We start from the raw sequence: 26026 nt of genomic DNA on the forward strand, positions 1-26026 counted from the left end.
CTTCTCCCTGCTGCAAGCGCTGCCCGAGCAACCTACTTCCTCCCTAACTTTTCTCACTTCCACCGAAGATAGGAAGGCGATGTTCCTTCCGAACCGTCCTTCAAAAACCCTGGGGCCGAGGGACCGAGGTCGGGGCGCGGGCCTCAGACATCCCGCGGGGAAGGTGGCGCGCACAGCCGGAATCCCTTACCTACCCAGACGCCGGGCGCGGGGGGCGGGCGGGACGCCGCGGGGCTGAGCCAGCGGCGGGTGAACCCCGGTTCTAGGAAGGGCCGGGGCGGGCCCAACCCGTCAGGCCCCGCCCCCGCCCCGCCCCGCCCCCTTCCTCCTTAAGCCTCTAGGCGGCTCCCCAGCGTGAGAATTTCCCGGTCTCTTGTAATGCGCTTCTTTACTCGGGAGCCTGCCCCTTTAAATACGCCTCTGTCGGAGGCTAGTTTAAGGCTTCCGAGCATGCGCGCAGCGTAGTGCCGAGGACTGCCTTTCGCCTGACCGTGAGGTACGGGGGTTCGAGCTTCTCGTGCCGCATAGGGTGTGTGTACGGGGCGATGACAAGATTGGCATTGGGACCCTCACCTTTTGCCCCCAAGAGGAGGGCGACGTGAGCTAGTATCGCGAGCTAGTATTGGGACAGCGCGGGTCAGGGAGGAGAAGAGAGCAGTGGAGTTGCTGGCTGTGTCTGCAGATACTTCTGGGCGCGCCCGAGGGCTGCGGGCGGGAGACGTTGGTCCTGTGGATTGGTGGCCGAAATGAGACGTAGGCGTGAGTGAGGCGGAGGAAGGAAGAAGAGGAGGCGCAGGAAGGAAGAAGAGGAGGCGCCACTATCCTCCTGTTCTAGCATCCTCCCGTAATCCTCCCCAACGTTGGGTGGCCAGACTGCCCTCTCTCCCTGTGCGGCCCGCACGCTCGTCAGCACGTCTGAGGCATAGGAACACCGCACATTTGCGCTTATCTCCACGTGGGCTCCTTGGCTGCCCTCCAGCACGGTTCCACCCTTACTGAGAGGCTTGGTTGTAATTCCCTCATCGTTGCATTCTCCTCAAGTTGTTCTGCCTGTTCTACTGGCTTAAAATGTCTTCGTATCTTCTTCCTTTTACTGTATAAAGAGTAGGTCGTCATTCTTCCCAAGGCCAGTCCCGCCGCTGAGCTCTTGATCCCATCGTGTTGCTCTCCGGCTCCTCTAACTCATCAGATTCATCCTGCTCAGTGCCATTAGGCATCTTACTAAAACATCTTTTTGGATTGTGTCATTTTCCTTCTCAAACACCTGCGGTGGCCATCCATTGACCACTCTTGGATTCTAAGTTCTTGACAAGGCGTGCAGTGTCTTACCTAGTTTGGGACTCATCCAGCTGTATTCTCCAGAACTGTACTAGAAAACGTTTTCTCCCGCTGCTTTGTATCCGGGCTGTTCAGTTTTCTCTACCACACTGCTTATCTTCTTTGTGCCTCACTTGTGATATGTCTCTGCCTCATGTCTGTCTCTTGAACTGTTTTGAGGACTTGGTCAGTTCTTACTAGTTATCATTGGCAGAAGTGATCCCTTCTTCCTCTTCTCTCTTACAGCTCTTATTTTGTACTGACTGTTTCATTTTTTCAGCAGGCAGTGTTGATTGTGTGCCTACTATGCTTGATACAAGGTCCTTGCTCTCATGGAGCAAACATTCTAGTTGGAGTAGATATATAATAAACAATGAAGGGAATTACTAGACAGAAAATTGCAGAAAATTAAATAGGGTTTTGTTAAAAATAATAGCTTGCTGGTTTTTTTGGATTATTGGTCCGGAGAGACCTCTTTGAGGGTGTTATGGGGAGGGACCGATTTAATCAGTAGGAGCAGTTGGCACAGTGGAACTGAAGAAGGCCAGTGTAGCTGGAATATAGCAGGGAATGGGGAAAGGTACAAGATACATTTGGACACTAGACAGAGTCCAGAATCTTAAAAGTCTCTGGAAACCAGGGTAAGTAATTTGGATTTTACTATGCATGTGATTAGAGGGTTTTAAACAGGGTGGTATGATTTAATTTTCATTTTAAATCATCATTCTGGGCACTATAGAAGGACTATAGTGGACTGGTAATAGAAGCGGAGATTAGAGGCCTTCCCAATGTATGAGAATTTCTAGAATGAAGTACTAGGAAGAAGGGATAAAAGGACAGCAGGGGTAGTTAGAGAGCCAGAGGCTTAAAGTTGATGCAATTTTTGGTGATGAGAAAGTCAAAGCTATGACTGAGATGAAGTGAAAGGGATTTGAGTTTGAGATAGAGGAACTGTGGTATTAAATGCATGATCCACATGGATGGTTGTGGATGTAATGCTGGATAGGAAGACAGTAAACCAGGTATTAAAGTCCACAGTGAATAAAGAATTGTTCTGGGACCAGAGAGAGGATGACAGCAAACTGTAGAGCCTGATGGCATGAACCTCAAAGGAAATGGGATTTGGGGAGATAGAGGAGAAAGGAATGGCTTGAAAGGAGCAATGGTAAACAGATAGTATTTACAACCTTCAGGTCCGGAGGTGGGTTTGAAAGGAAAAGTAGCCGGTGATTCCCACATGGCATAGTAGAAAGGATGGTGGGGGTGGCTATGCTTGCTACAATGGCTCAGATTAGTAACACACACTGTAGAAATGGGAAGAAGGTCCAGATGATGGTTACTTACCTGGAGAGTGCATTTAATGCAAAAAACTGAGTGGTACGGGTCCTGATGCTCCACTTGACATGATGGCCATGAGTTGTGTGAAGAATGAGTGAAGGTTTCCCCAAAGAACTGTTCTCTTGTCTACTGCTTCAAGAGGATCTCTTCTCTCTGATGCCAGAGAGAGATGACTGGAATTTTCCTCCAGGTCAAACTCAAAAGTTTGTATCTGAGCTTTCAAGAAAGCTTAAGGTCCAGGAATAATTTAAGCCTACCTTGAAGCATAATCACATTGCAAGTTGCTTTTAGAACTTCTTTTACCCATCAGTTTGAACTCTCTTCCTGTCTTCTCCTCTTGCCTTCTCCCATCCTTGTCCTTCCGTATATAAATACCTAGCCACAGATTCTCTGGAATTGGAAATTTTAGGTTTCAGGCATGGGTTTTAGACAAATCATTGTAAACAGCCCTATGTTCTAGTCTCTTCTTTGTAGGCCTACAAATAGTATTTTAAAAGTGAACTTGAAACTGATCTATTTTAATCTCATAATTTTAATAGACTCTTCACCCAGAGTAGGTGAAGAGTCAAGTTGTAAATCACCAGATATACCAGGAAAAAATTGCCTGTTAATTCATCTTGGTATGAGAGAGTCAAAATGTACATGACATATAGAAATAAATTAAATTATTAATGTCTTTTAAGGGGACTCAGAATTGAAAGGGAGAAAGAGAATTAAATAAATCCTGCAAATCTATTTCTCTTTTGTTATCCAGAGATTTTCTTCCTGGTAATTTACTGTCTCTTTGTTTCTTTTGTAGGCATTGTTATTTAAGAATGGAAGAAGATACAGATTTTAGAATCAGGTTTAGTTCTTTGTGTTTCATTACTGATCACGTTGGATTTCATGGCACTATAAAAAGCTCACCAAGAGACTTTGTTGTTACTGAGATTGATCAACAGGGACAGTTAGTTAATAAAGCCAGTGATGAACCTATTTGCAAGGTTAATAAACTACTACCTGAGCCAGATACTTTGGCTAAAAAACCAAAACTAGAGCTTCAAAATCTGTCCTTTGAAGAGAAAAGCAGCCAAGAAGTCAGTACTTTGGCTGGGTGCTCCGATGATGACCAAAATTATGAGCCTGGTTCAGAAAAGGAAGATACTATCAAAGATGGGACTTCCACATGTGAAGAAGAAGACATTGATGTATTAGGCTCCTTGTTAGGTGAAAAAACTGATGAATTACTGAATCAATTTGCCTGTGATGTAAAAGAGAAGTGGAATTCTAAAACTGAGTTCATTGGATCATCTCCTGAATTCTCACTGGGCAGAATCCTTGACAAAAACCAGAGGGCTGTTTTGCATAGTGCTGTTAGGCAGAAATTTCCTTTTTTAATAACTGTAGGAAAAAACAGTGAAATTGTTGTAAAACCAAATCTTGAGTATAAAGAACTCTGTCACCTGGTATCCGAAGAAGAAGCATTTGACTTTTTTAAATATTTGGATGCGAAGAAAGAAAATTCCAAATTTACCTTTAAACCTGATAGAAACAAAGACCACAGAAAAGCTGTCCACCATTTTGTCAACAAAAAGTTTGGGAATCTTGTGGAAACTAAATCTTTTCCTGGACCGAATTACAGTGCTGATAATCCAAACGTAGTGATAACCGTAAGATTTCGTGAAAAAACACACAAACACGGGAAAAGGTCTCTTGACTGCCAGGAAAGGAAAGATATCTACACAGGTAATTTGATAAATCATTACCATTTTCTTAGATAAACTTAGTTAAAATTGCATGAAAGCTGAATAATTTCAGATGAATTAAATAGACTTGTTCAGAGGGATATTGGAAACAAATGTCTGAATCTGTTTTTTAATGGAAGATAAAGGCTTTCAAAATACGCTAATTGTAAAAATTAGCCTTATTGATGAAAGTGTGGTTGACACACACATTTATAGTTAACATAGTCACAAACGTATAAGGGTGAAGCAGTTATTTTGTGCTTAATATGTCTTATGTGAGGCGTAAATCTTGACTTCGTATTTTGAAAGTTATCTTACTTAAAATTAAGTATTTGGAGAGAGTAGACTATGTTTGAGATGCTTGGGGAAGTGGAGAGAACACCTTGTAATGTAAAACAGCCGGGCTTCGCTGCCCAAGATAAGGGAGCTGAAAACTTGCAGGAGGTTCCTTCCTTTGGCTCTGTCAGTCTTTGAGAGAAGTTCTCAAACTTTAGTGTGCATCCTCATCACCAGAAGGACTTGCTGAGAGAGATTTCTGAGCCCTGTTCTCAGAATTTTTTGATTTAGAAGATTTGGAGTAGGGCTTTTGCAAATTCCCAGTTGATGCTTTCTTGGCTTGTCTGGGGATCGCCAGTTTGAGAGTCACTGTTTTAGGGACTACATTCACTTCCTAGGATGGGATGGACCTGATGAAATCTCACTCTACAAGATCAGCTGACCAGGTTTCACTGGCCTGTATTGTCCATGAAGGATGACAGGTGTTTCAGACGGTCGTGTTTTTTACGTCAACAGCAAAGCATTGAGGATAAAAGCAGCAACCCAGATGTTCACACTGTGTGTGGTGCAGAAGCAGGGTTGTACTATGTAGGGACTCTGTGATGTGAATGAAGAGTTTGGACCTTGGAGCTATGTGGGTTTTATTTCACATTATGACTTTAGTTCATAAGAAGATTTATGAACTTTTCAACATCTTTAGGACTTAGTTTCCACAGGTGTAAAAATGGAAAGAATAATACCATGGGCAAGTTACTTAACAGTTCATAACTTTTAGTTGTACTTCAAAAATGGGGGAGTAGTAAAGCCTCACTCATAGTAATACCCTAAGGATTAAATGTAATAATGAATGCAAATGTTTAGTACGTAATCATTATTCAGATGTTGGTGTCTTCTGTCTTGGAAATTTGTCTGGTTATGGGACTTGCCTTTCCCATGAGAAAGCTGCCAGTATAGGAATTGACACATGGGGCATGTAATAAATAAATAAATCTGTTTTGAAGGAAAAACAAAACGTAGTTTTGCATGGAGCAGGGAGAATTGCTGATCTATGATTTAAGCAGCTGTAGGTATTATACCACTTGAAATTCTAACAGTATTTGAATTAATGAACCAAAAAATTGTGGAAACTTTTTCTGTATTAGTTTAAACTAGTTTTATAGAAACTGAATAACTGGAGAGATATAATTAAGGGAGGAATTGATGGTTCACCAGAGGATGGTATAAAGACACATGGATACTTACAAGTCCAAGAACAAAGGAAAAAGACAAAGATAAACTCAGCCTATCCCAGATTTTGCTTTGGCCAGCCTTTTGTAAGAACAAAAATAGCTTATATGTAAGAAAAAATCCTTAATAGGTAAGCCTATCTAAAAAATAGAACACTTAAAAGAAATTTTTATTTTTATTTTTAATTGTTATGAAATACACATAACATAAAATTTACCATTTTAAGTGTATAGTTTAACCATTTAAAAATGTACAGTTTAATGGCATCGAGGTCGTTCACATTGCTGTACCACTATCACTTCCATCCATCTCCAGGATCTTTTCATCTTATCAAACTGAAACTTCATGCCTGTGAAATATAACGCTCTAGTCCCCCCTCCCCTCAGCCACTGACAGTCACCATGCTGCTTTCTGTCTCTGAACTTGACGCTTCTAGGAATCTCATACAAGTGGAAGCATACAGTATTTGTCCTTTTGTGATTGGCTTATTTCACTTAGCTTAAGGTCTATAAAGTTCATCCATGTTGTGAATGTGTTAGAATTTCCTTACTTTTTCAGGCTGAGTGATATTCTGTTTCATGTATGTACCACATCTTGTTTATCCATTCATCTGCCAATGGATGTAGTTGCTTCCATCTTTTGACTATTGTGAATAATGCTGCTATGAACTCGGCTATAAAGATATCTGTTGAAGTTCCTGTTTTCAGTTCTGTGGGGTATATATTCCAAAAGTGGAATTGCTGAATCATACGGTAATTCTGTGTTTAATTGTTTGAGGCAGTGCTATACTGTTTTCTTAGACACTTTTTCTGAAGAAGGATTTGTATGAAAAAATGTAAGCATCCAGTGAAATTTTCATTTTAGGTGTTGTATTTCTCAGCTCTAGAAGTTTTATTTGATTTTTTCTTAGATCTTCAATTTCTTCTTATGTTCATGTTTTCCTATAATCTTTGAGCCTATTTTTAATGGGTCTTTAAAAATAATTGTCTGCTAATTCCATCTCTGTCGCTTCTGGTTCTGTATCTGTTGCCTGACTTTTATTTGGTTCATGGGTCATATTTTCCTGCTTCCTTGCATGTCTAGTAGTATTTTTTGGAGGTCAAACATTGTGAGTGTTACCTTGTTGTGTGTCTGGATTTAGAGTCTTTGTCTTCTTTTAGGGAGTGTTGAACTTTGCTTTAGCAGGAAAGAGGTAATTTGCAGATCCATTTGAGGCTGCATCTTGAGTTTTATTAAAGGAAATCTAGAGTAGTCTTTATGCTAGGGCTGTCATACACCTCTGCTATGTGTCCAAGGAACTTATCCACACTGGACCTGATGCAGATGAAAAAAAAATGCTTGAATTTGAGCTGATATTTTAATGGGATGAGCCTTTGGGACATTGGGAAAGAATGAGTATATTTTGAATGGGGGTGAGACATAAAGTATTAGAGCCAAAAGATGGATTGTGGTTCTCAACATCCGAGAAGACACTCAGTAATCTTCTCGTGGTATGCACACAGTGGCGTATGTAACCAGTGGAAACTGACAGAAGTGATGGTGTGTGACATCTAAGACTAGGTCATGAAAGATACTGCGCTTTTGCTCCTGTTTCTTGGATTGCTCACTCTGGGGTAAGCCAGCTACCATCCTGTGAAGATACTCAGGCAGCCCTCCACATCTAACTGCAGCCTCATGAGAAAGCCAGAACTGGAACCACCAAAGCAGGGTGCTTTTGAATTCCTGACCCACAGAAACTGAGAGATAAGTGAACATTGTAAGCCAGTAGGGTTTGGGATGGGGTGACTTGTTACACAGCATCAGTGAGCATTTAGTTCTAGACACGTGCAGATTACCAGTCAGCAACAAATTCAAGGGATCAGGTAAGGCTTCTGAAACTTTCTCTGCACAGCTTGCTTTTACTCTGCCCCGTGAATTCCAGCTCGCTGGGCCTTCCTGAACTCCAGCCTCTCCCCTTTTAACTCGGCAAGACCACTGTGCTCTACCTGGATTCCTCCTCCTTGCGCTCTGACCCGGAGACCACCTCTAGTCAGAAAACCACGGTATTTTAGGACTCACCTCACTTGTTTTGCTTTCCTTTGGGTGCTAGTTTTGGGCTGTTTGTAGTCCAGTGTCTAAAAACAGGTGTTTTATATGTTTTGCCTAGTTTTCTATTGGCTTACATTGGGGGTCAAGTCTAGTACCAATTATTCCAACATGGTGTGAGAAGCAGAAGTCTCTAAAATTGAATTTTAAAATTTAGTGTAGTTGATTTTCTTTTAAAATACTTTGGGTTATTCCAAGTGATTAAGAAAATGTTGTAAGTCGCATAAAGTAAACATAAATTTGGTGACTTTTAAGTTTTCTTATTTGTTCCCATATTACTGACTAACTTAGTGATATTTTAATGTAAAAACACAAATTTAAGTCAATTAGATATTTTTAATTGGAATTACTTAAGTCTCATTATCTTAAACATTTCAAGTACATAAGACCCAGATTCATTAACACAAATACTAAGAATCGTGGATCTGATTATCTTAAATATTTCTATTCTAAGTTCTATATCTTCATGGATTAAGAAAATGCTTATGCACTAAGGCTGATCTTCAGCAAACTGATATCATCTCAAACAGTTCGGAGGTTCCTTAGATGGCTGAGTTTGCCTAATGACCTGTGAGTAACACGCGCAGATTGTCAGGGACAGATTTGACACATTGGACTCTGGTTATCAAACACGTGTTAAGGATTGCTCTCCTAGCCTTCTTCGTTTATGTAATAAACTTTCCTGGTCTATTTTTCATGGTTTGCAACTCTTGGCCAGGCTACTGCAACACTTTTACTCGTAAGATATTTTAGTGATGATGGTCTAGTCTGTATATTTGGTATATTTGAAGGACTGCTGTATTTTTTTTCACATTGTTATTAATTAGTTCTCAAATTTTTGGTTCCAGGATGAGTATAGCTCTTAAAAATTATTGTGACCCCCAAACAGCTTTTGTTTATGTGGTAATTATATTTAAACTATTAGCAATTTAAAACAAATTTTTAAAAATATAAATTTACTTAAATTATCTCTTTTATTTATGGATGAAGGTGGTCAAAAGGTACAAGCTCCCAGTTAAAAAATAAAAAGTCCTGGGGATATAATGTATGGCATGATGACTATAGTTAATAATACTATACTGTATATTTGAAAGTTACTTATAAAAAGTAGATCTTAAAAGTTCTCATGACAAGAAAAAAATTTTTTGCAACTCTTTGATGAATGTTGACTTGACTTATGGTGATCATTTCACAATATGTACAAATATGGAAACATTGCAGGTTTTTAAAACTTTTACGTAAATGGTAATTTTTTTTGAAACCTACTATTCTCATGTTTTTAAGATTATTTATATAGAGGTATATAAGAACATACAGATCCTTCTTTTAAACAACATGGTTTCTAAAGTATGGATGTTACAGGCTTTTGTTTTGCTGTTTCACACATTCAGAGATAGATAAGATAGGTAGATAGATAGACAGACAGACAAATAGATTTCACATCTTTCTACTTCCTGAGTCATGTTTATGTTAAATAGTCATTATTCTTAGAGCACTTGTCAGAGAGACCCTTATAACTGCTGATGGCAGTTATAACAGTGGAACAGAATAGAAATTATTCTGCAGAAAACCCCTGAATTTCCTTTCCACGATTGGCGGGGAAAGGGCAGTGCTTTGAAGCATCTTATACGTAAGTATTGTGGACTGAGGATGGAGGTATTCTGTCACTGTCACTGCTGGCTGGTTATATAGGCCGTCAAGTTGGGGGCTTTTTTGGTGGCAGTTGTTTCTGGGCTTATTCCTCCGTAATCTCCTCTCTCTCATCTAGTGGACATTTTAAGTACCTACCAGGAAGCAAGCACTGTTTTATTTACTGGTTTGCTGGCCTGGAACTCCCAGTCATGGGGTGGATGAACGTAAAGAAGTAAATTATAACATGGTGTTCACCATCATGATATAGATAATGAAAACGCGTGGAGACATGCAGGTTTCAGACACTGGCTCCGTGAAGAGTTCGTTTATTCAGTACTTACCATGCGTTCAGCTGAGGACATAATGGTTAATAAACAAACATGATCCCTGCTTTGGGAGCATTCAGGCTTGAGAAGCTGGAAAGAATTTGAGGGAGAACTGTTGTGGCTGTTGGATCTTTAAGCGGCAAGTACTAAATGGAGGTTAGCGCATGTTTTAGACAAAGGAACTCAAGTGTCAAAAGCGCAAAGCTGTGGAAGGCTCCAGCCCCTCCAAGGATTATGAGACGTTCTCTGTGTTAGGATTGTAGGGTATAGGAATGGAAGTGGCACATGTTAGGGTTGTAGGATATAGGAATGGAAGGCTAGAAAGGTAGATTGTGGCCAATATGAATGCCAAATTAGGGAACTTAGAGTTTGCTTTTTTCTGTAAGCCTTTAATGAGCCAACTATCATTTTAAAAATGAGAGCAGAAATCCAAAAAGTTTCATATTTAAATGATTTTGTATTTTGACTTTAAAATACTCCTTATTTAAAGCAATGATTTGGTTCATTATATTGATCTGTTAGCTTGCTAAGAATGTAATTGATGTATGTTTGCTGCTTTTTTTTTTGTAATCGGGGATATTGTTTTTGTTTCAGCCTTTACCCTACGAAAAGAAAATCTGGAAATGTTTGAAGCAGTTGGTTTTTTGGCTATCAAACTCGGTGTGATTCCTTCGGATTTTAGTTACGCAGGACTTAAAGACAAGAAAGCCATCACTTACCAAGCAATGGTTGTTAGAAAAGTGACACCAGAGAGGTAATAAGATGTTACAGGATAGAACTTTATTTTCTTATTGCCTCATATAAATAAAGATTAAAAACTCAGAATAATACTGGGAGCATATTAATCTCGCTATCAATAGTAACGGATTACAGACCTACAGCACATTCTGCATTAATAATACAATTTTCTTCTAAAGAGAGTTACGTCTTAAATTTACATTGAAACTATAAGTTGTTTTAGGGTAGAAATTTTGAGAATGGATTATTTTAAATGGTCTAAATTGTTTCTAAATATCCTGTTCCATATTCATATATGTATTCAGATTCAGGACAGTGTCTTAGAAATCTTTTTTTCTAATTACTATACTACTTTATTCTTTTCTTGTCATAGTTTCTTATATTTAAAATAAGTCCTTGTTAAATAGAATGTAAAGTACTCATATTTAGCCTCCCATCAGCTTAATCAAATTTAAAAAATATTTTTTGTTATTGTAAAAGAAGTACATGTTCACTACAGAGGATATAAAAAATAGAAAAAGTATAAGAAAGAAATTAAATGTCACTAAAAATTCTGTTACTCAGAAATAACCATAATAACGTTTTGATCTGTTTGTTTCCTTCCAGACTTTTTTCAGAGACTAGACTACATACACATGCTATACATTTTTTTAATATATGTGAAAATCATACTGTATGTGCAATTTATATTTCACTTATAAAAATAAAATAATTAGTATTTTCAATGAAAATTTATGTCATGGAATATTTCAAAATTATGTTCATTATATAGACTGATACGTTTAATATTCCCCTATTTTTAAATATAGAAATGTATTCCAATTTTTCACTGTAACTACTATTGTGATTAATACTATTGTACTTCAATCTGTGCCTTATGGATACTTTCCTTAAGATAAAGTTCAAAAAGTTGAATCATTGGACCAAAGCTCTGCCTAACTTGATGTAAATACTGATATATTAATCTTTAGTCATCAGATGTTTAAATATCCACCATTTGCTGGTAGATGTTTCTAAGCTCTTATATGAGGGACAAAAAAAATGTTTACACTTTTGTCTTTGTGGTCAAGAGGTGCAGGATAGTGAGAGAGCATGACTCCAGATGTTAAAAGGTATTTACATGTTAAAAATTAGTTTTTAACCATCAAAGACAAAACATGTTATCAGTTTGTAGGAGGAGAGAGTACTTTGATTTGGTTTATGGGTCCGAGATTTTAATTACCCTTCAACTAATAGTGAGATTTTAGCAGAAGTAGAAAATAACTCTATTAATGTAATCCTATGATAATGGTTTTTTAGTGTACATATGTTGAAATAAGTGAAAAATGTATTTTTGAAATATCTTCCCAATTTTTGTTTTGGTATTCTGATATAAGTGGTCATCTGCCAGCTATCATTCAAACCTTATTTAAACTAATTTCTTCTCATTTTAACGTTTTTAATGTAATTTTTAAACATGTTTAAACATTTAAACTAATTATTTAACTGTAGAGTTTAACTGAGTCTGTGTCATTTATTATTTATAGGTTGAAAAATATTGAAAAAGAAGTTGAAAAGAAAAGAATGAGTGTATTTAATATTCGGTCTGTAGATGATTCCCTTAGACTTGGCCAGCTCAAAGGAAATCACTTTGATATTGTCATCAGAAATTTAAGAAATCAAATAAATGATTCTGCAAACCTGAGAGAGAGAATTTTGGAGGCAATAGAAAATGTTAAGGTAAGAAAACTCCACTTCAAAATAGAGTACTTTAGGAAAATTGCTATAGTCCCTCTCTACATTAGAGCAAGAAGGGAGATTTTTATTTTTCTTCTATACCTTTTCTTTTTATATGCATGTCTAATTATTTTTTAAATGATAATTAGGGCCATTTGGCTTATTTTTTATTTTCTTAGTACATTTTTGTATTGAAAAAAAACACACTTTAGTGTAATTAAAAAAAAATGCGTAGATTTCCCTGGGTAGGGGACTGTCTGTAAAAAAGACTTTTTTTTTTAAAGTATCTGTCATATAGAGTAGTATTTTAGGCAAAGGAACTGATCTGGGGGAACTTTGTTCAATAATTCTTTTCAGAAATCTTTGGTAAATAGTTTGTACAATACTTTTCAGAATTATACACAGTCTTTTTTCTTTTCAATCTAATTGTAAATTTGTTTCAGCATATACAAATGATAAATCATATATATTTTATTATGTCTTACAGTAAAAAATTACTTACTGTAAGTTTTTTCATTTTTCAGTTTTATTAGGTAGAATTGTTACAGTTTGCGCATATACAATATATTGCATATAAATACATATACACAATATACTGCACATACTTTTAAAGTTTACATATGTACTGTTCATTGTTTCTAAGAACGTTTAGAGCTTTAGCTTTTTAAACTTACATAGTTATCAAAGAATACTTACCATAAGTTTTTAAATGACATTTGCCAGGCATCTAAATATGCACATTCAACCATAGCCTTCAATCTTACCGTCTAGACTGCAGGTGAGCAAACTTCTATAAAAGACCAGATAATAAATATTTGTGGCTTTGTAGTAATATGGCCTCTTTTGCAACCACTCTACTGCTATTGTGTGGAAGCAGACATGGACAGTACATAAATGAATGAGCATGGCTGTGTTCCAATAAAACTTTATTTGCAAAAACAGGGGTTGGGCCAGATTTGACTTGTGGGCCAGTTAATAGTTTGCCAATCCCCGTCAGACCAGTAATTCTCAACCTGGGTGCTTTTAAAAAAATCTCAGCAGTCTGTCTCTACTCCCAAACCAATTAAATAAGGACATTTGGCAATACAGCTTAAACATTAGCATTTTAAAAAAACCTCTAAGTGATTCTGCTCTACAGCTAACATTGAGAAACACTGATCTAAGTTTCTGACCACAAAGACCTTTTCACACAATTTTATGCCTCTCTAGCAGGAAAACAAATAAACAGAAACCAAGTTTTAATCAATATTATGCTTTATAGTCAGGAAAATATCTTCCAACTAAAGATTTTAAAAATATATCACATTAACCTGTGATAGGTGTTCCCTAATTGTATACTCTTTATATGATTTTTTTCCTTTTTTTTCAGATCTACTTAAAATTCTTTTTTTTTTTTTTCCTGAAAAAACTGCTAGAAAATTATCCCTTTAAAAAGGGAGTGGAGTTTTCTGAACTCTGACAGCATTCATTGCCTGTTTGGCCTTATGGATATACAATTGCCTATTTTGAAATCCCCAATAGGAGTAATCTTAGCTTTAGCCAACTTTCCTTTAGTTCTTACGATGAGGGGAGGGAAGTTGAAAAGTCCTGAAAATAAGTCTTTGGAATTTTGGTTTAAAGGTTATAACTCTGATGGCTATAAACCTTTTGTTATAACCAAACCTAAGTAATTTGAAGGGGTACTTAACACTCTTCTGGTGCTTGTAGGATATTGTCTAATATTATTTTTACAAAACTGAAATAATTAAAAGTATTTAACTCTAAGATTTAATATGGGGAGTCCTTCTGTCTGCAATTAATTTTTGAGAACGGCAAGAGGTTGGGATGCAGTTCCTTTTGTACCATGCTGCTAACAGATTGTCTTAGCATCTTTTGTTGAACAGTCCTGGAGTTATTGCTGAATAATAATTGCTGGGTGAATAAATATATATTCTCCTTATCGAGTGAGTGTAGAGGACTCTTTTCTTCTTTCAAGAAACCACCTGGGCCTGGTATTGGCTTTGTGAGAACACATGTAACCACTGACCAATGTCTTTAATGGTTACAGTGGTAAATTACAGTTTTCTTTTCCTGCTGAAGTGACACCGTGTGCCATTGTCTTGCCCAGGCTTCAGAAGAACAGAGATAGCAGACAAACCAACTGTTATGCATAAAGGAGCCAGGGCTTGCTGTGTTTGAAAATAAATCTGTTTCTTATTTCAAGCATCCCCAGACAGCAGAAGTGTCTCAAAGTCAAAAAGAGCTTCAGGGCAAAGAGCAGATCCAGTACTAGGTAACCAGTTCATCTCAGTTTTCCCAGAACTGTCCTGGTTTTGGCACCAAAAGTCTGATCCCAGAAAACTCAGTAATGTGAGTGAAAAGCTGTTGTATTTTTAAAGCTTTTCCACTTATTTTCTGACATTCAGTCATTTGTTCTTTTCCTTTCCGTTCTTTAACTGTATAGCATTTCTCAGTCCATTTGGTCTCCATGTGTATATTGCCAATGACAGGATTCTTTTATTAAAAGAAATGGGAAGAGAAAGACTTTGATTACATATTCTGGTGCAGTAATTGTGTTTATTTGTCTTAGTTTGGGGCTATAACAAAGAACCATATTCTGGGTGACTTTTAAATAGCAGAAACTTAGTTCTCATCATTCTGGAGGCTGGAAGCCTGAGATCATGGTGCCTGCATGGTCTTCTTACTGTATTCACACAGGGCAGAAAGAGTGAGCCAGCTCCATGGCATTTTCTTATATGGGTGCTAGTTCTATTCATGAGGGCTCTATTGTCATGACCCAATTACCTCCCCAAATCCCCACAGCCAAATGCCATCAGACTGGAGGCTAGGATTTCAACATATGAATTTCGTCAGTGGTGGGGTGAGGGACACAGGCATGCAGTCCATAACAATACATTTTTAATTAATTGATTTTTTTTTTTGTATTTATAGAGTAAAGGGTTTGTGAATTACTATGGACCACAGAGATTTGGGTTGGGAAGGAAAGTTCACACAGACCAAATTGGATTGGCTTTGCTGAAGAGAGAAATGGTATGGATTTTTAACAGGTGATCCTATCTGTCTAGTCAGTTGTATTACATAAGCCAGCTCCTTGCTTTCTTAACCCAGCATATAAATGCATGTATACACACACGTACATGTACCGTATGCTACATTAGCGAACATTTACAGAGCAGCTGCTATATTCTTGGTATCACGTTAGAAGAAAGCAAACTGTGTGAGAGGCCTCTGTATTTAATACCAGTTTACGACTTAACAGGGAATTGACCAACAGTCATCAGATTCTTACTGATCTGAATAGAGGATTCAGAGGAAACTTATACCCTATAATTACAGAAATCTGTTATCAGATATTATAAAAGATAGGAATTCACCCAAAGCCAGAGACTAAAAGGGGAACAGCAAATTTGGAAAAAATTTAATCTGGCTCGTTTCAAACAAAACTAAAAATGCATATCACAAGTAAGAAGCCTCATTTGCCCAATTATTACAATTATAGAATTTTAAATATATATTTTGTATCTATGCGGATATAATTGCCTATTATATATGCAGATATACTTTCACACTGGATGGAGTGCACATAATAGAGAAAAAGTACAAAACTATGAAACATATATTTGAGCAAATGGAGGATTATTCGTTTAATTGTGTTTGAATATATTTTCTTGGGTGGAAGAGAAAGGAACAGTAAAAGCACTTGTGAGAAGCACTGTGCCTGTGAACAGCGTCTTACACAAGGAAATGAGGTTGAGAGCTGATAACAGAGACCATCTGCAAATCTGTAGTCAGTTCTGGGCTTAACATTTCAGAGGGATATGATAAAGGGTCTAGAAACCCTATTGATGAGACATAATTAACTGAGCAGTGCTTTTTAGTCTAGAAAACTCTGAAGAGGAAATTATAAAGTATTTGAAATTTTGTCATACAGAGGATTTTAATAATTCGAGGTCTGTGGAATGTGTCATGTGTTCTACTTGAATTCTACCATTTGTCAAATATGTCACTGTAGACAGGTTAGTTGATTTTTCAAGCCTCGGTTTCCTTATCTGTAAAACATGGATAATGTGTATTTTACAAGATTTTTGTGAGAATTAATGAAGTAACTTTTGTGAAAGCACCTAGTATAATGCCAGGCTTGTGTAGACGAGTGTTCAAAAGTATGATTAGACTGGTAATTCTCTGGTTTCACAAAGTAGAAGTTCAAGGGGCCAAGTGTTAGCTTAGCGTATGGAAGACTTTTCTAATAATTGTCCAAAGGAATGGGCTTCCTTCACCACTCCTACTTCAAGAACTGGAAATTCCTGTTTCTATCACAGCATTTAAACAAGCTGGATGGCTACCCCTTCAGTGGCTACCTCTTTCAAACTCCATATTCTATGCTCCTAATTTTTTTTTAATTGCTAGTTATTGCAATTTATAGCAATTTTATAGCAATTATTTAATTGCTAGTGTTAGTTATCAGTTACTGCTGTGGAACAAATTACCCCCAAACTTGGTGGGTTAAAAACACAAGTGTTTATTATCTCACTGTTTCTGAGGCTCAGAAATCTGGGAGCAGCTTCGCTGGGCATTTCTGCATCAGGGTCTCACGCATTCACGGTTACCTGTCAGCCCGTGTTGTCTCTGAAGGTTTGCCTGGGAATAGAGGCCCTATATCTGAGCTCGCTCCTGTGATTGTTGGCAGGAACCTGTGGTTTCTTGCCGTAGTGCGTGGTGTGGCTTCCCCCAGGGAGGAATCCAAGCACACAGAAGAGTAAGAGTGACAGCAGAAACCTTAGTGTCTTTTACAGGCTGATCTTGGAAATGACAGACCTTCCCTTCTGTGTCCACTGGCCACACAGAGCAGCCCTGATAAGGGTGGCAGGAGACTGCACCAGGTGTTGGCGATCACTGGGGGCTGGCCTAGGGCTGCCTCCCACAGCTGGAAAGGCATATTTTTTCCCCCCTTGGCTTGAAGCATCCCCTCCCCAGCCTTTGCATTCTTTATACCTCAGTTTAAATTCTCGTCTTACTCCCTATGAATCAGTGAATTCCCCTTATCTTGTAACCTCACAGCTTCTTGGACCTCCATCTTAGATTTGATTATATTTTATAGTTATTTCTTATTTAATCTTTTCCGGTAAACAGAGACCATGTCTCTCTTGCTCAAAACTTTATTCCCAGTACCTATGCAGTGTCTGGCACACAGCAAATGCTTAAGAATATTTGTTTGAATGAATGAATACTGTAAAAGAAGAATGAGTGGGAAATTAAGTGGAATGCCCTATTTTAAGGTCGCTTCCTACTCTAAGACACATCCTTAGAAATAAAAAAATTGCAGTGCTGGAGGCAGTGGTAAAATACAGGAACTAGTAGGTACCTTTTTTTTTTTTAAAGGAACATGTTTAAACCTATTCAGGTTTTTAAAAAATATTAAAGTTGTCAACTGTTTTTTTTTTTTTTTAAGATTTTGGCGCTTATTTTTAAGACCAAAGAATTCTGAGACTGGAGAACACAAATGGAATTAGTGGCTTGCCATTTCCCTATGCTTTTTGTTGTGTATGTTGGTCAAGTCTAAATTTTTGTCATCACTGCATACTTGCAGGACTGCCTCGATGATAGAGGCAAAGAAGGACAGAAGTATGGAAGTGATGGGGGAGCACTTTTCCAGTTCCTAATATTTTAAACCTGTGTATAAAGTCAGTCTGTACCGAAGATTAATTCTACATTTAGCATTGTTTAACTTTTGAACGCTTAAAGATAAAATTGCAATGTCAAATAGCATTTGTTAAATGCCTGTTCTTTTTAGATGCCAGATACTTTGTACTTTAAAAAAAAAGTAAGTAATTTGTCATCTTCATTTTACATATGTTTGAATTTTAAAGGTGAAGGCTGTAAGATTATTTCTTACACCAGAAGATTTGGATGATCCTGTAAATAGAGCAAAGAAATATTTTCTTCAAACTGGTACTTAAAAGTTTCTTTACCTTATACATAGCCATGCAGTTACATAATATAAATGTTATATCAGCTGGAGAGCATTCATTGCAACATAAATGTGATAAGAAATAAACTGGAGTATATTATGTATTTAAGCATTTTCATTACCTGCCGTACACACTCCATTTTGGGCCAGATCTCTGGGACTTTTGTCTGTCCTAACTCTTGCTTGAGAGCAGGAGTGAAGGGAAGGATGCTTTCTGGGTTTTTCTTGCCCGGAATTCTCAGAGGAGATAGGAGTTCCCAATGCTAAGCTAGTACTGATGGAAGTACAATTCACTACAATCAGAGGAGACTGCAAAATAAGCTACGTAAAAATAAAAGTGCGTTTGTTATATCTGATACTTTGTCCATTGGTTTTGGTCCAGTTGCCATTCAGCCCTGACTGCTGATTTTGGAAATTTTAGCTCAGTATGTGTTGCTTGATGGGAAACACTAAAAAAGGTGTTGGGGATGTGGATCTAGAGTTAATCTGCATGGGCTTAACTCTCAGCTTTAGTACTGCACAACTGTATGGTCTTTTGCAAGTGGTTTGACCTCACTGTTTAAGTTTCTTCGTCTGTCAATTGAAGCTAATAATGATACCAAAAAGACAGTTACGAGATTTAAATAAGGTAATAGATGCAATGCTCTTAAAATAGTGCCTGGCACACAATCAATACTGAGTACATATTACTTGTATTTAAATAATAATAACAACAACCATAACATTTTAGATTCATTAAACTATGTGATCTACATATACGTGCATACTGAGTTTCACTCACATTGAAATAAAGGACGTCAGTTTTCAAATACCTCCATTTGTATTTTTCATAATGTACAATTACATGTATGTAATTATTCATAGGAGAAAACTATTTTTACACCACACCAGAATCTATAAAGTGTGTTTCAATTTGTTCTGAGTAATCTAAGTAATACTAAAGAAAATTCAAAGTGAGTTACTTGTTTGCATCTGCTGTAGAACCCTGAGAAAATAATTTCCTTATGGCAGTGATTCTGAAACTTTAATGTGCCTGAGAAACCTGGTGCATTTATTAAAATGCTGATTCCAAGGCCCTACCTGAATAACCGCTTTTGTCACAGAGTCCAGTAATCTAATTTTAAAAAGCATCTTACTAGTAAGACCCAATAGGGTCTTTGAAGGATGCAGGTGTCAGCCCTTTCTTATTCAAAAAATTCTGTGTAAAATGTCCATGTCTCTAAGCTCTGGGGTTTACTTAATGCTTTTTTTAAAAAGTCCTTTAAATAACTGCAAATTAGTTTATCTCCATTCTGAAGTTGGAATGACTTATGTTCTTTTTGCTGTTTTTTTTTTTTTTAAGCAGGGAAAGTGAATGAACCAAATGATTAATGATCATTATTAAAAAAAAAATCTTTTTAAGTGGAGCCAGGTTTATAGTTAGGGCCCAGCATTACCTTCATCTTCGGGTTTGCAGGATAGCGCAGTTCATTTAGAGAGCGTAATAAAGGTCTTTGTCACTGGCCTGTCAATAAAAGCAGCTGACCAACCGATTTTCTCTTTATTGCAGAGGATGCTAAAGGCACACTTTCACTGATGCCCGATTTCAAAGTTCGGGAGAGAGCACTGCTGGAATCCTTGCACCGCTTTGGCATGACAGAGGAGGGCTGCATCCGGGCGTGGTTCTCTTTCCCCCATTCTATGCGCATATTCTACGTTCATGCATACAGCAGCAACATTTGGAATGAGTCAGTGTCTTACAGACTTGCAACCTACGGGTCACGAGTAGTGGAGGGTGACTTGGTCTGTTTGGATGAAGATGTTGACGATGAGCATTTACCGAACAGTAAAGTGAGTATCATTTCATCAAGAGGAGTTACCACACAGGAACACTAATTTTCAGAAGCTCTTATTTTAGAAACAGTTTAAAAACATGTTTTTTCTTTTTCTTTTTCTTTTTTTAACTTACATTTGCTCATCTCTTGCTTCTGCTTTGCTGTCAGCTGAGGCAAAACATGCCATTAAATGGAAAAATGAAAATAGTCAGCAGTAGGAAGTGAGAGTTACAAAGACAGTAAACCTTCCTTTAAAGAACACGTGCTTTAAAAAATTACACAGGTAATGCACAAAACAGTCTCCTTAAAAATAAAAATCAGAACATGATAGATGAAGATGTCACCCCTGCCACCACTCTGCTGTGATTTCCTCTGCCGCCCCTAGAAAGTCAGCCGCTGGTTTTTGGCATATTTCCTCCAAGACCATTTTCTATGCTTGCACTTAATATCCACAGAAAAAGAGGATTTGTATTCTATTAATTAACAATGAGAAAAGAAAAAGTAGGGCTTAGAGTCTCAAAACTTAAAATACAAAAAGGAAAAAAAAAACCCAAGATTTTTATAAGGATGGTATATAGGGCATGTAATGTCATGTGTGTTCCATTTATATAAGTGTGATTTTACGACTTGCTGTTTTTCCCTCTCAACAGTATCTTAGAGATATCTATATTAATGAAATGTAATGTATATTATAGAAGTTGATCCTTCCACTTCCTCCCTGTCCAACTAATATTTTTATAGTATTTTCATCTCTGTGTGTTTGAACTTAATAATCAAACTGAATTCCATAAATCATATAAGGAACTTCATTTTTTAGTATTGTCATGCAAAAAGAACAGACTGTTACTCTTCATTATTATCTAATTCAGTGTCATAAATGTGTGTCAAAAATGAATGAAGGGGTTTGAGTAGGGCTTTCATATGTAATGTCATAAAATCATTGAATTTTATATTTTCTAATTCCCATTTTATAGAAACAAAAATTGAGACCCAGGCTGGAGAAGAGACAGATTAAGTGACAGATAGCAGAATTAAAAAGACCCAGCTGTCTGATTCCTAGCCCAGATTGGTCTCGATTGGAAAAATCGTGGAGTGTAGCCAAGATCCAGCATCTCGAGATAGAGTATAGCCCAGTTTTTCAAAAATGGAGACAAATAGGCTCTGAACTTGCCATAAAGGAAGCTTTATCTAAATTAATGGCGGAGTTCTAGATGTATGAATTAAGAATTTTTTGGTTTCAAGTAATGAAAGCCCATCTCAGACTAACTGAAGGAAAAGCAGGGAAGTATTAACCCTCATAACTGAAAGTGCATGACTGAGTCAGGCACAGCTGTATCAAGGGGCTTAAGCAGTGTTCTAAAGCATCCTTCTCATTTTCTTCATCTTTCAGCTCTGCTTTTCACTCTGTTAGATCCATTCTCAGTTTCTTCTCCAGAAAAGAGAGCTTTTCTTTCCCAATGGTTTCAGTCAAAGCCATGGAATTGAGTTTCAGTGGTTAGGAATGACTTGGCTTGAGTCACATGTCTCCAACCAATTATTATGGAATGGAGTATGTGATTGGCAAAACCTTGTGTTCTAAGAGCTCCTTCCTGGAACCATCCCACCCAAACCACATTTGAGAACTGGGAGGGGAGCTCTCAGGAAAATGCAGGTGCATGACCAGGAAAGAGGGAGTCAAGGCTGAGTAAGCCAGGACAACAGTGGCCGCTTTACTACTTTATTAAATGAGTGGCTTATGAATATTTAAATAAGAAAGTGGGCTTATGAATATTTAAATAAGAAAGGGATCACCAGGAGCATATGTTGTTAAGAACGGTCATTTAGCTGAGACACAGACTCTGAAACTGTGTAAAAACAAATCTAGTAGCATCGTAGGTTTTATTTTACCTCATGTGAATGGAAGAAGAAATATGTCAGTTGATGCCTTTTTGATAAATAATGAAAAATCATGTTTTTTTTTAACACCTTTCAGAAAACATGTCCATTTAAATATTACTAATGTGTAATTATTATTTAGTAGGTCAGCCATTTTTAATTCAGATTTTCGGAAGTTAAAGGTTACTTTGACAGGATGTAGCAATAGTCTCTGAAATACATGTGTCTTGTGAGATTCCTTTGTTCCAAGTAACATTTACAATGATAGGTTATGGTGATTTAACAGACCATAAGAAAACAAGAAAATGTGTCACACTTATACCAAATTAAGGATATTGAGTTATGTTACTGATGTTTGCAACTTTAATTTTAACACTCTCTGCCAAAATAAATTTTATTCCTTTTAACTTAAAATGTGTATATATATATATATGAGCATTTATATATATAATATATATATATATATATGTTTATTATGTACAGTTAATTCCACTGTTTTGGCTGCAATAAAGTTGATTTTGAAATTTAAAAAATAATCAAGATGATATCTGCTTTTCTTTCAGGAGATGTAGGAGAAAAGAGCATTTTCTCCTTCACATCTTACAGGATTTCCTTTTAGCAGCAAAACATGTCTATATTTCTAAGGTCAATCATTTATACCTTATTAGTTAGCACTGAGGAAAGAAACGGCAGGACTTGGAGGCTCAAGGCGTAAAATATGAAAAGGAAAAAGACAGACCAAGATTTCTAGTAAATGGTACATGGAACATGTCAGGTTGTGCATCTACATTAAAAATTATAGGAGACTCTAGAAAACAAATGAGTCCTTTTTGGTAGGATTACTAGGCTAAGAGATATATCTTTACTTCAGATCACGTGGCAGATTCTCACAATTTTTATGTGAACAAGATGGGGAAATGTGAGTTAGACATTGAGAAAGTTAGGTGAATTCGTATTTCTGGAGCAACCACACAGCAGAAGCATGTTTGTTAACTTCCTGACATCAACCTGGAGGGAGTTCTCTAAAGATAAAATTCGGTGTTCTGTACTTGACCGTTTTTGGTCAGTATTTTCATAAATTGCGTAAATTACAGGATTGTAGGTATGCTTACAAGTTTGTGAAAGACACACAGCTGGAAGTGGTGGTGCCAGAGAGATCATAGTCCCATGTATTTTGATCAGATCTCATTTGGAGTTTTATGTCCATTTCTGGGTGCAGCAGTTAAAACGGGTTATTTGCCTGTAAACAAACAAACCCCAAATGAAAAACCAAAAAAGAAGGGGCATTGTTGATAAGATTAGGGAGAATTGGGAAAGCAAGCAGATTTAGAGACGATCTAGACCTGACTTGATATGATGAATGCTTTAGGACAGGGAGCATGTTGTTGGTCCATATGGAGTGATGGTGGCCGCCTCATACTTGAGCTGTCGAGTGCAAGAGAAATCCCAATGATTTATTCTATGATGTCCTCGAACAGCATTTCTCAAACTGAACTTACCACATGCCTCTTTTTTGCCCCTCATGTATGTGACACCTGTTCCTATTCTATGAAACATATTTTCAGAAGCACTACTTCTCATAGAGTATTATAACATTGGTTGGGGACAGAGGTCAGTGGGGTGGTTTCACGGAAGCAGGTTTTTGATTCAGCATAATGAGAAACCCCTTTGTCATTTAGAAAAAGGCTATTGGTAACTGAGGTGAAGGTATCGCTTCAGAGTGTTAAGCTGCCCACAGTGTGTTCCAACTTCAGTTATCAGTGGTTAAAGCAGTAAAGAAGCAGTTATCTGGGGCTGAATAATAATTAACATTATTAAATTTTAAGTAGTCTGCTCCTCTAGAAACAGATGGTGAAAAGGTCTTGTTTAAGCATTTGTATATTCAGTTAATGAGCCAAATTAGGCATAACAAAGTTAGAGAAAACTGAGGGAATTTGGAACATTTGATAATCATCTGTATTTTCATCATGTTTTTAAAAAATAGGTTCATCTAGTAACTGAAGAAGAGGAATCAGCTAATACATATGCAATACATCAGGTAAGTATACTGAAAAATTAAGACCATTTAGATCTATATATAGACATTGTGCCCAAAAGACAAAATGTTGGCCGGTTCCTCTTCTTCTCCCTACCACTTTTAATTCAGGTATAATTTGTATACAATAAAATTCACTTTTCTTGGTGTACAGTTTTACGAGTTTTGATAAATGTATACAGTCACGTGACTGCCACAGAAATCAAGATAAAGAACAGTTTCATCTGCCCCCCAAACTTCCTGTGCCCCTTTGTGGTCCCCCCAACCCACCCCTGCCCCAGCCCCTGGCAATGACTCAGCTATTTTCTGTTCTATAGTTCTGCCTTTGAAAGGATGTCATATAAATGGAGTCTTGTAGGATATGGCCCTTTGTCTCTGGCTTCTTTCAATGAGCATAACGAATTTGAAACTCATTCCTGTTGTGTGGATTTGAGTTTTTCACTTTTTTCCTTTTCCTGACTACTTTTTGGTTCCCATTCAAGGAAAATGTCTGGAAATACAGGAGGAAACCCCCACAAAATGCAGTGTTTACTCATAAGCAGCTGAGAAAATAAACCTTATTTTTGCTGCCTCTTATTTACTTTCATGTTTTTAAATAAGAAGAATGTAGAATCATCTACCAAAATACCAGTTTTGTGATTGAGCAATAGTGGTTATTCTTTGCCTTCCAGAAAGAAGATGCTTTTAGGATTGTGTGACTTCACAGAGATGAAGTCCCTGTTGGCTAATGAAATGTACCTGCAACTTCTTGTTCCACCTCTTGTACATTAATAGCAGTTTGTCTAACAATGTCTGACTTGAGTTGGTTACCTTGGTTATTGAGTCCTTCTTGATTTTAGTTAGCTTTTCTCTTTTCTGGAAGCACAAAAAAAGGTACTTTTTAATAGCATGTTTTAGGCTGATTGTAATGTTTATATCCTGAGTCTGTTTTTACAGATCCAGGTTCCAGTTGTAAAAGTAAATTTAAAAGATGATCATATATTTTTCTGAAGGCTGTTTCATGTATTTTTATCCCCTTCCGTTGCACAGGTGGTTCTTCCAGTGCTTGGATACAATATTCAGTACCCGAAGAACAAAGTAGGGCAGTGGTACCAGGAGGTACTGAGCAGAGATGGACTACAGACATGTAGATTTAAAATACCTTCTCTGAAACTGAATGTTCCAGGATGCTATAGAAAGCTTCTGAAACATCCCTGCAATCTCTCATACCAACTAACAGAAGAACGTAACACTGATGTCAAAATAGAAGGTTCCCACATCGACGAAACGACTTTATCTCTTTTGATCTCTTTTGATCTTGATGCTTCGTGTTATGCTACAGTCTGTCTGAGAGAAATAATGAAGCATGATGTTTAAAACTGATAGCCTTGATATAATCGTGTATGTGCCACTTTTTGAAGGAAAAGGAACTAAAATTTCTTGAGCATCTACCATGTGCTAGAAACTTTATAATTATTATCTCCTTTTACACAACATCCTGATGAAGTAGGAATTTGATGCTAACATTCCAGAGGACATGTAGCTGGTAAGTGGAAGGATCTGAATTTAAGACTCCAAAGCCTGTGTTCCTTTTATTATCTGATGTCTTAGTGATCTTTGTTCTGCACTATAAAAGTTTTAGTATTTCTGGACTATTAGGAGCATATAATGCTGCAAGAGAACATTAAAGAAGATAACATTAAAGAAAAACATTTTTGGAATAATATTTATATCATCTACCTCCTTGCTTAGAATGTAATGAAACTAGGTTTTAATGAAAGCATATGGCTGGAGAGAAAGCTAGATGAAGCATTTCATTAAGTATTGTCATTCTTTCTGATTTTTGAGATTATTGATCAGAGTGATACATCAGAGAAATATAATCCCTCTCTTTATGACAGGAATGCCCAGGGTCGTTGACCCTTTTATGAGATAAATAATCTTGAATGAAGATTAAAGTCAAATTTTTAAGATAA

At 37.1% G+C, this 26026-nt stretch overlaps 2 protein-coding genes across 7 annotated transcripts in view; one reads left to right on the forward strand and one right to left on the reverse strand.

Moving 5' to 3' along the window:
- Window positions 1-592, reverse strand: part of IRAK4 (interleukin 1 receptor associated kinase 4) — a 21082-nt gene extending 20490 nt beyond the window's left edge. For 2 of the 5 annotated variants that reach the window (XM_072972963.1, XM_072972960.1), the window contains exon 1: window positions 195-283. The gene's annotated coding sequence lies outside the window, so the exon portion shown is untranslated. Of the gene's footprint in view, window positions 1-36; window positions 128-190; window positions 285-573 lie in introns of those variants that run through there. The other 3 variants (XM_072972962.1, XM_031683085.2, XM_072972961.1) reach the window with 3 other exon arrangements.
- Window positions 443-26026, forward strand: PUS7L (pseudouridine synthase 7 like). Of its 2 annotated transcripts, none has more exons than XM_031683083.2 (9): window positions 443-496; window positions 3455-4380; window positions 10520-10679; window positions 12190-12382; window positions 15311-15409; window positions 18247-18328; window positions 19897-20177; window positions 24021-24074; window positions 25101-26026. In XM_031683083.2, the coding sequence occupies exons 2-9, from the start codon at window positions 3471-3473 to the stop codon at window positions 25425-25427; spliced, it is 2106 nt and encodes a 701-aa protein (XP_031538943.2). In that variant the 5' UTR covers window positions 443-496; window positions 3455-3470; the 3' UTR covers window positions 25428-26026. The 2 variants fall into 2 exon arrangements, with proteins under 2 accessions (XP_031538943.2, XP_031538942.2); XM_031683082.2 differs by lacking the exon at window positions 443-496 and adding an exon at window positions 1813-1958.

This window comes from Vicugna pacos, chromosome 12 (genome assembly GCF_048564905.1).
Source record: "Vicugna pacos chromosome 12, VicPac4, whole genome shotgun sequence".
In the NCBI taxonomy this organism is placed as follows: Eukaryota; Metazoa; Chordata; class Mammalia; order Artiodactyla; family Camelidae; genus Vicugna; species Vicugna pacos.

Coding starts and splice junctions, on each gene's coding strand:
- PUS7L (XM_031683082.2), top strand. CDS start 1,888: ATGGGGAAAGGTACAAGATACATTTGGACACTAGACAGAGTCCAGAAT. Junction 1,959..3,454: donor AAAAGTCTCTGGAAACCAGG/GTAAGTAATTTG, acceptor TTTCTTTTGTAG/GCATTGTTATTTAAGAATGG. Junction 15,410..18,246: donor CTTTGCTGAAGAGAGAAATG/GTATGGATTTTT, acceptor TGAATTTTAAAG/GTGAAGGCTGTAAGATTATT.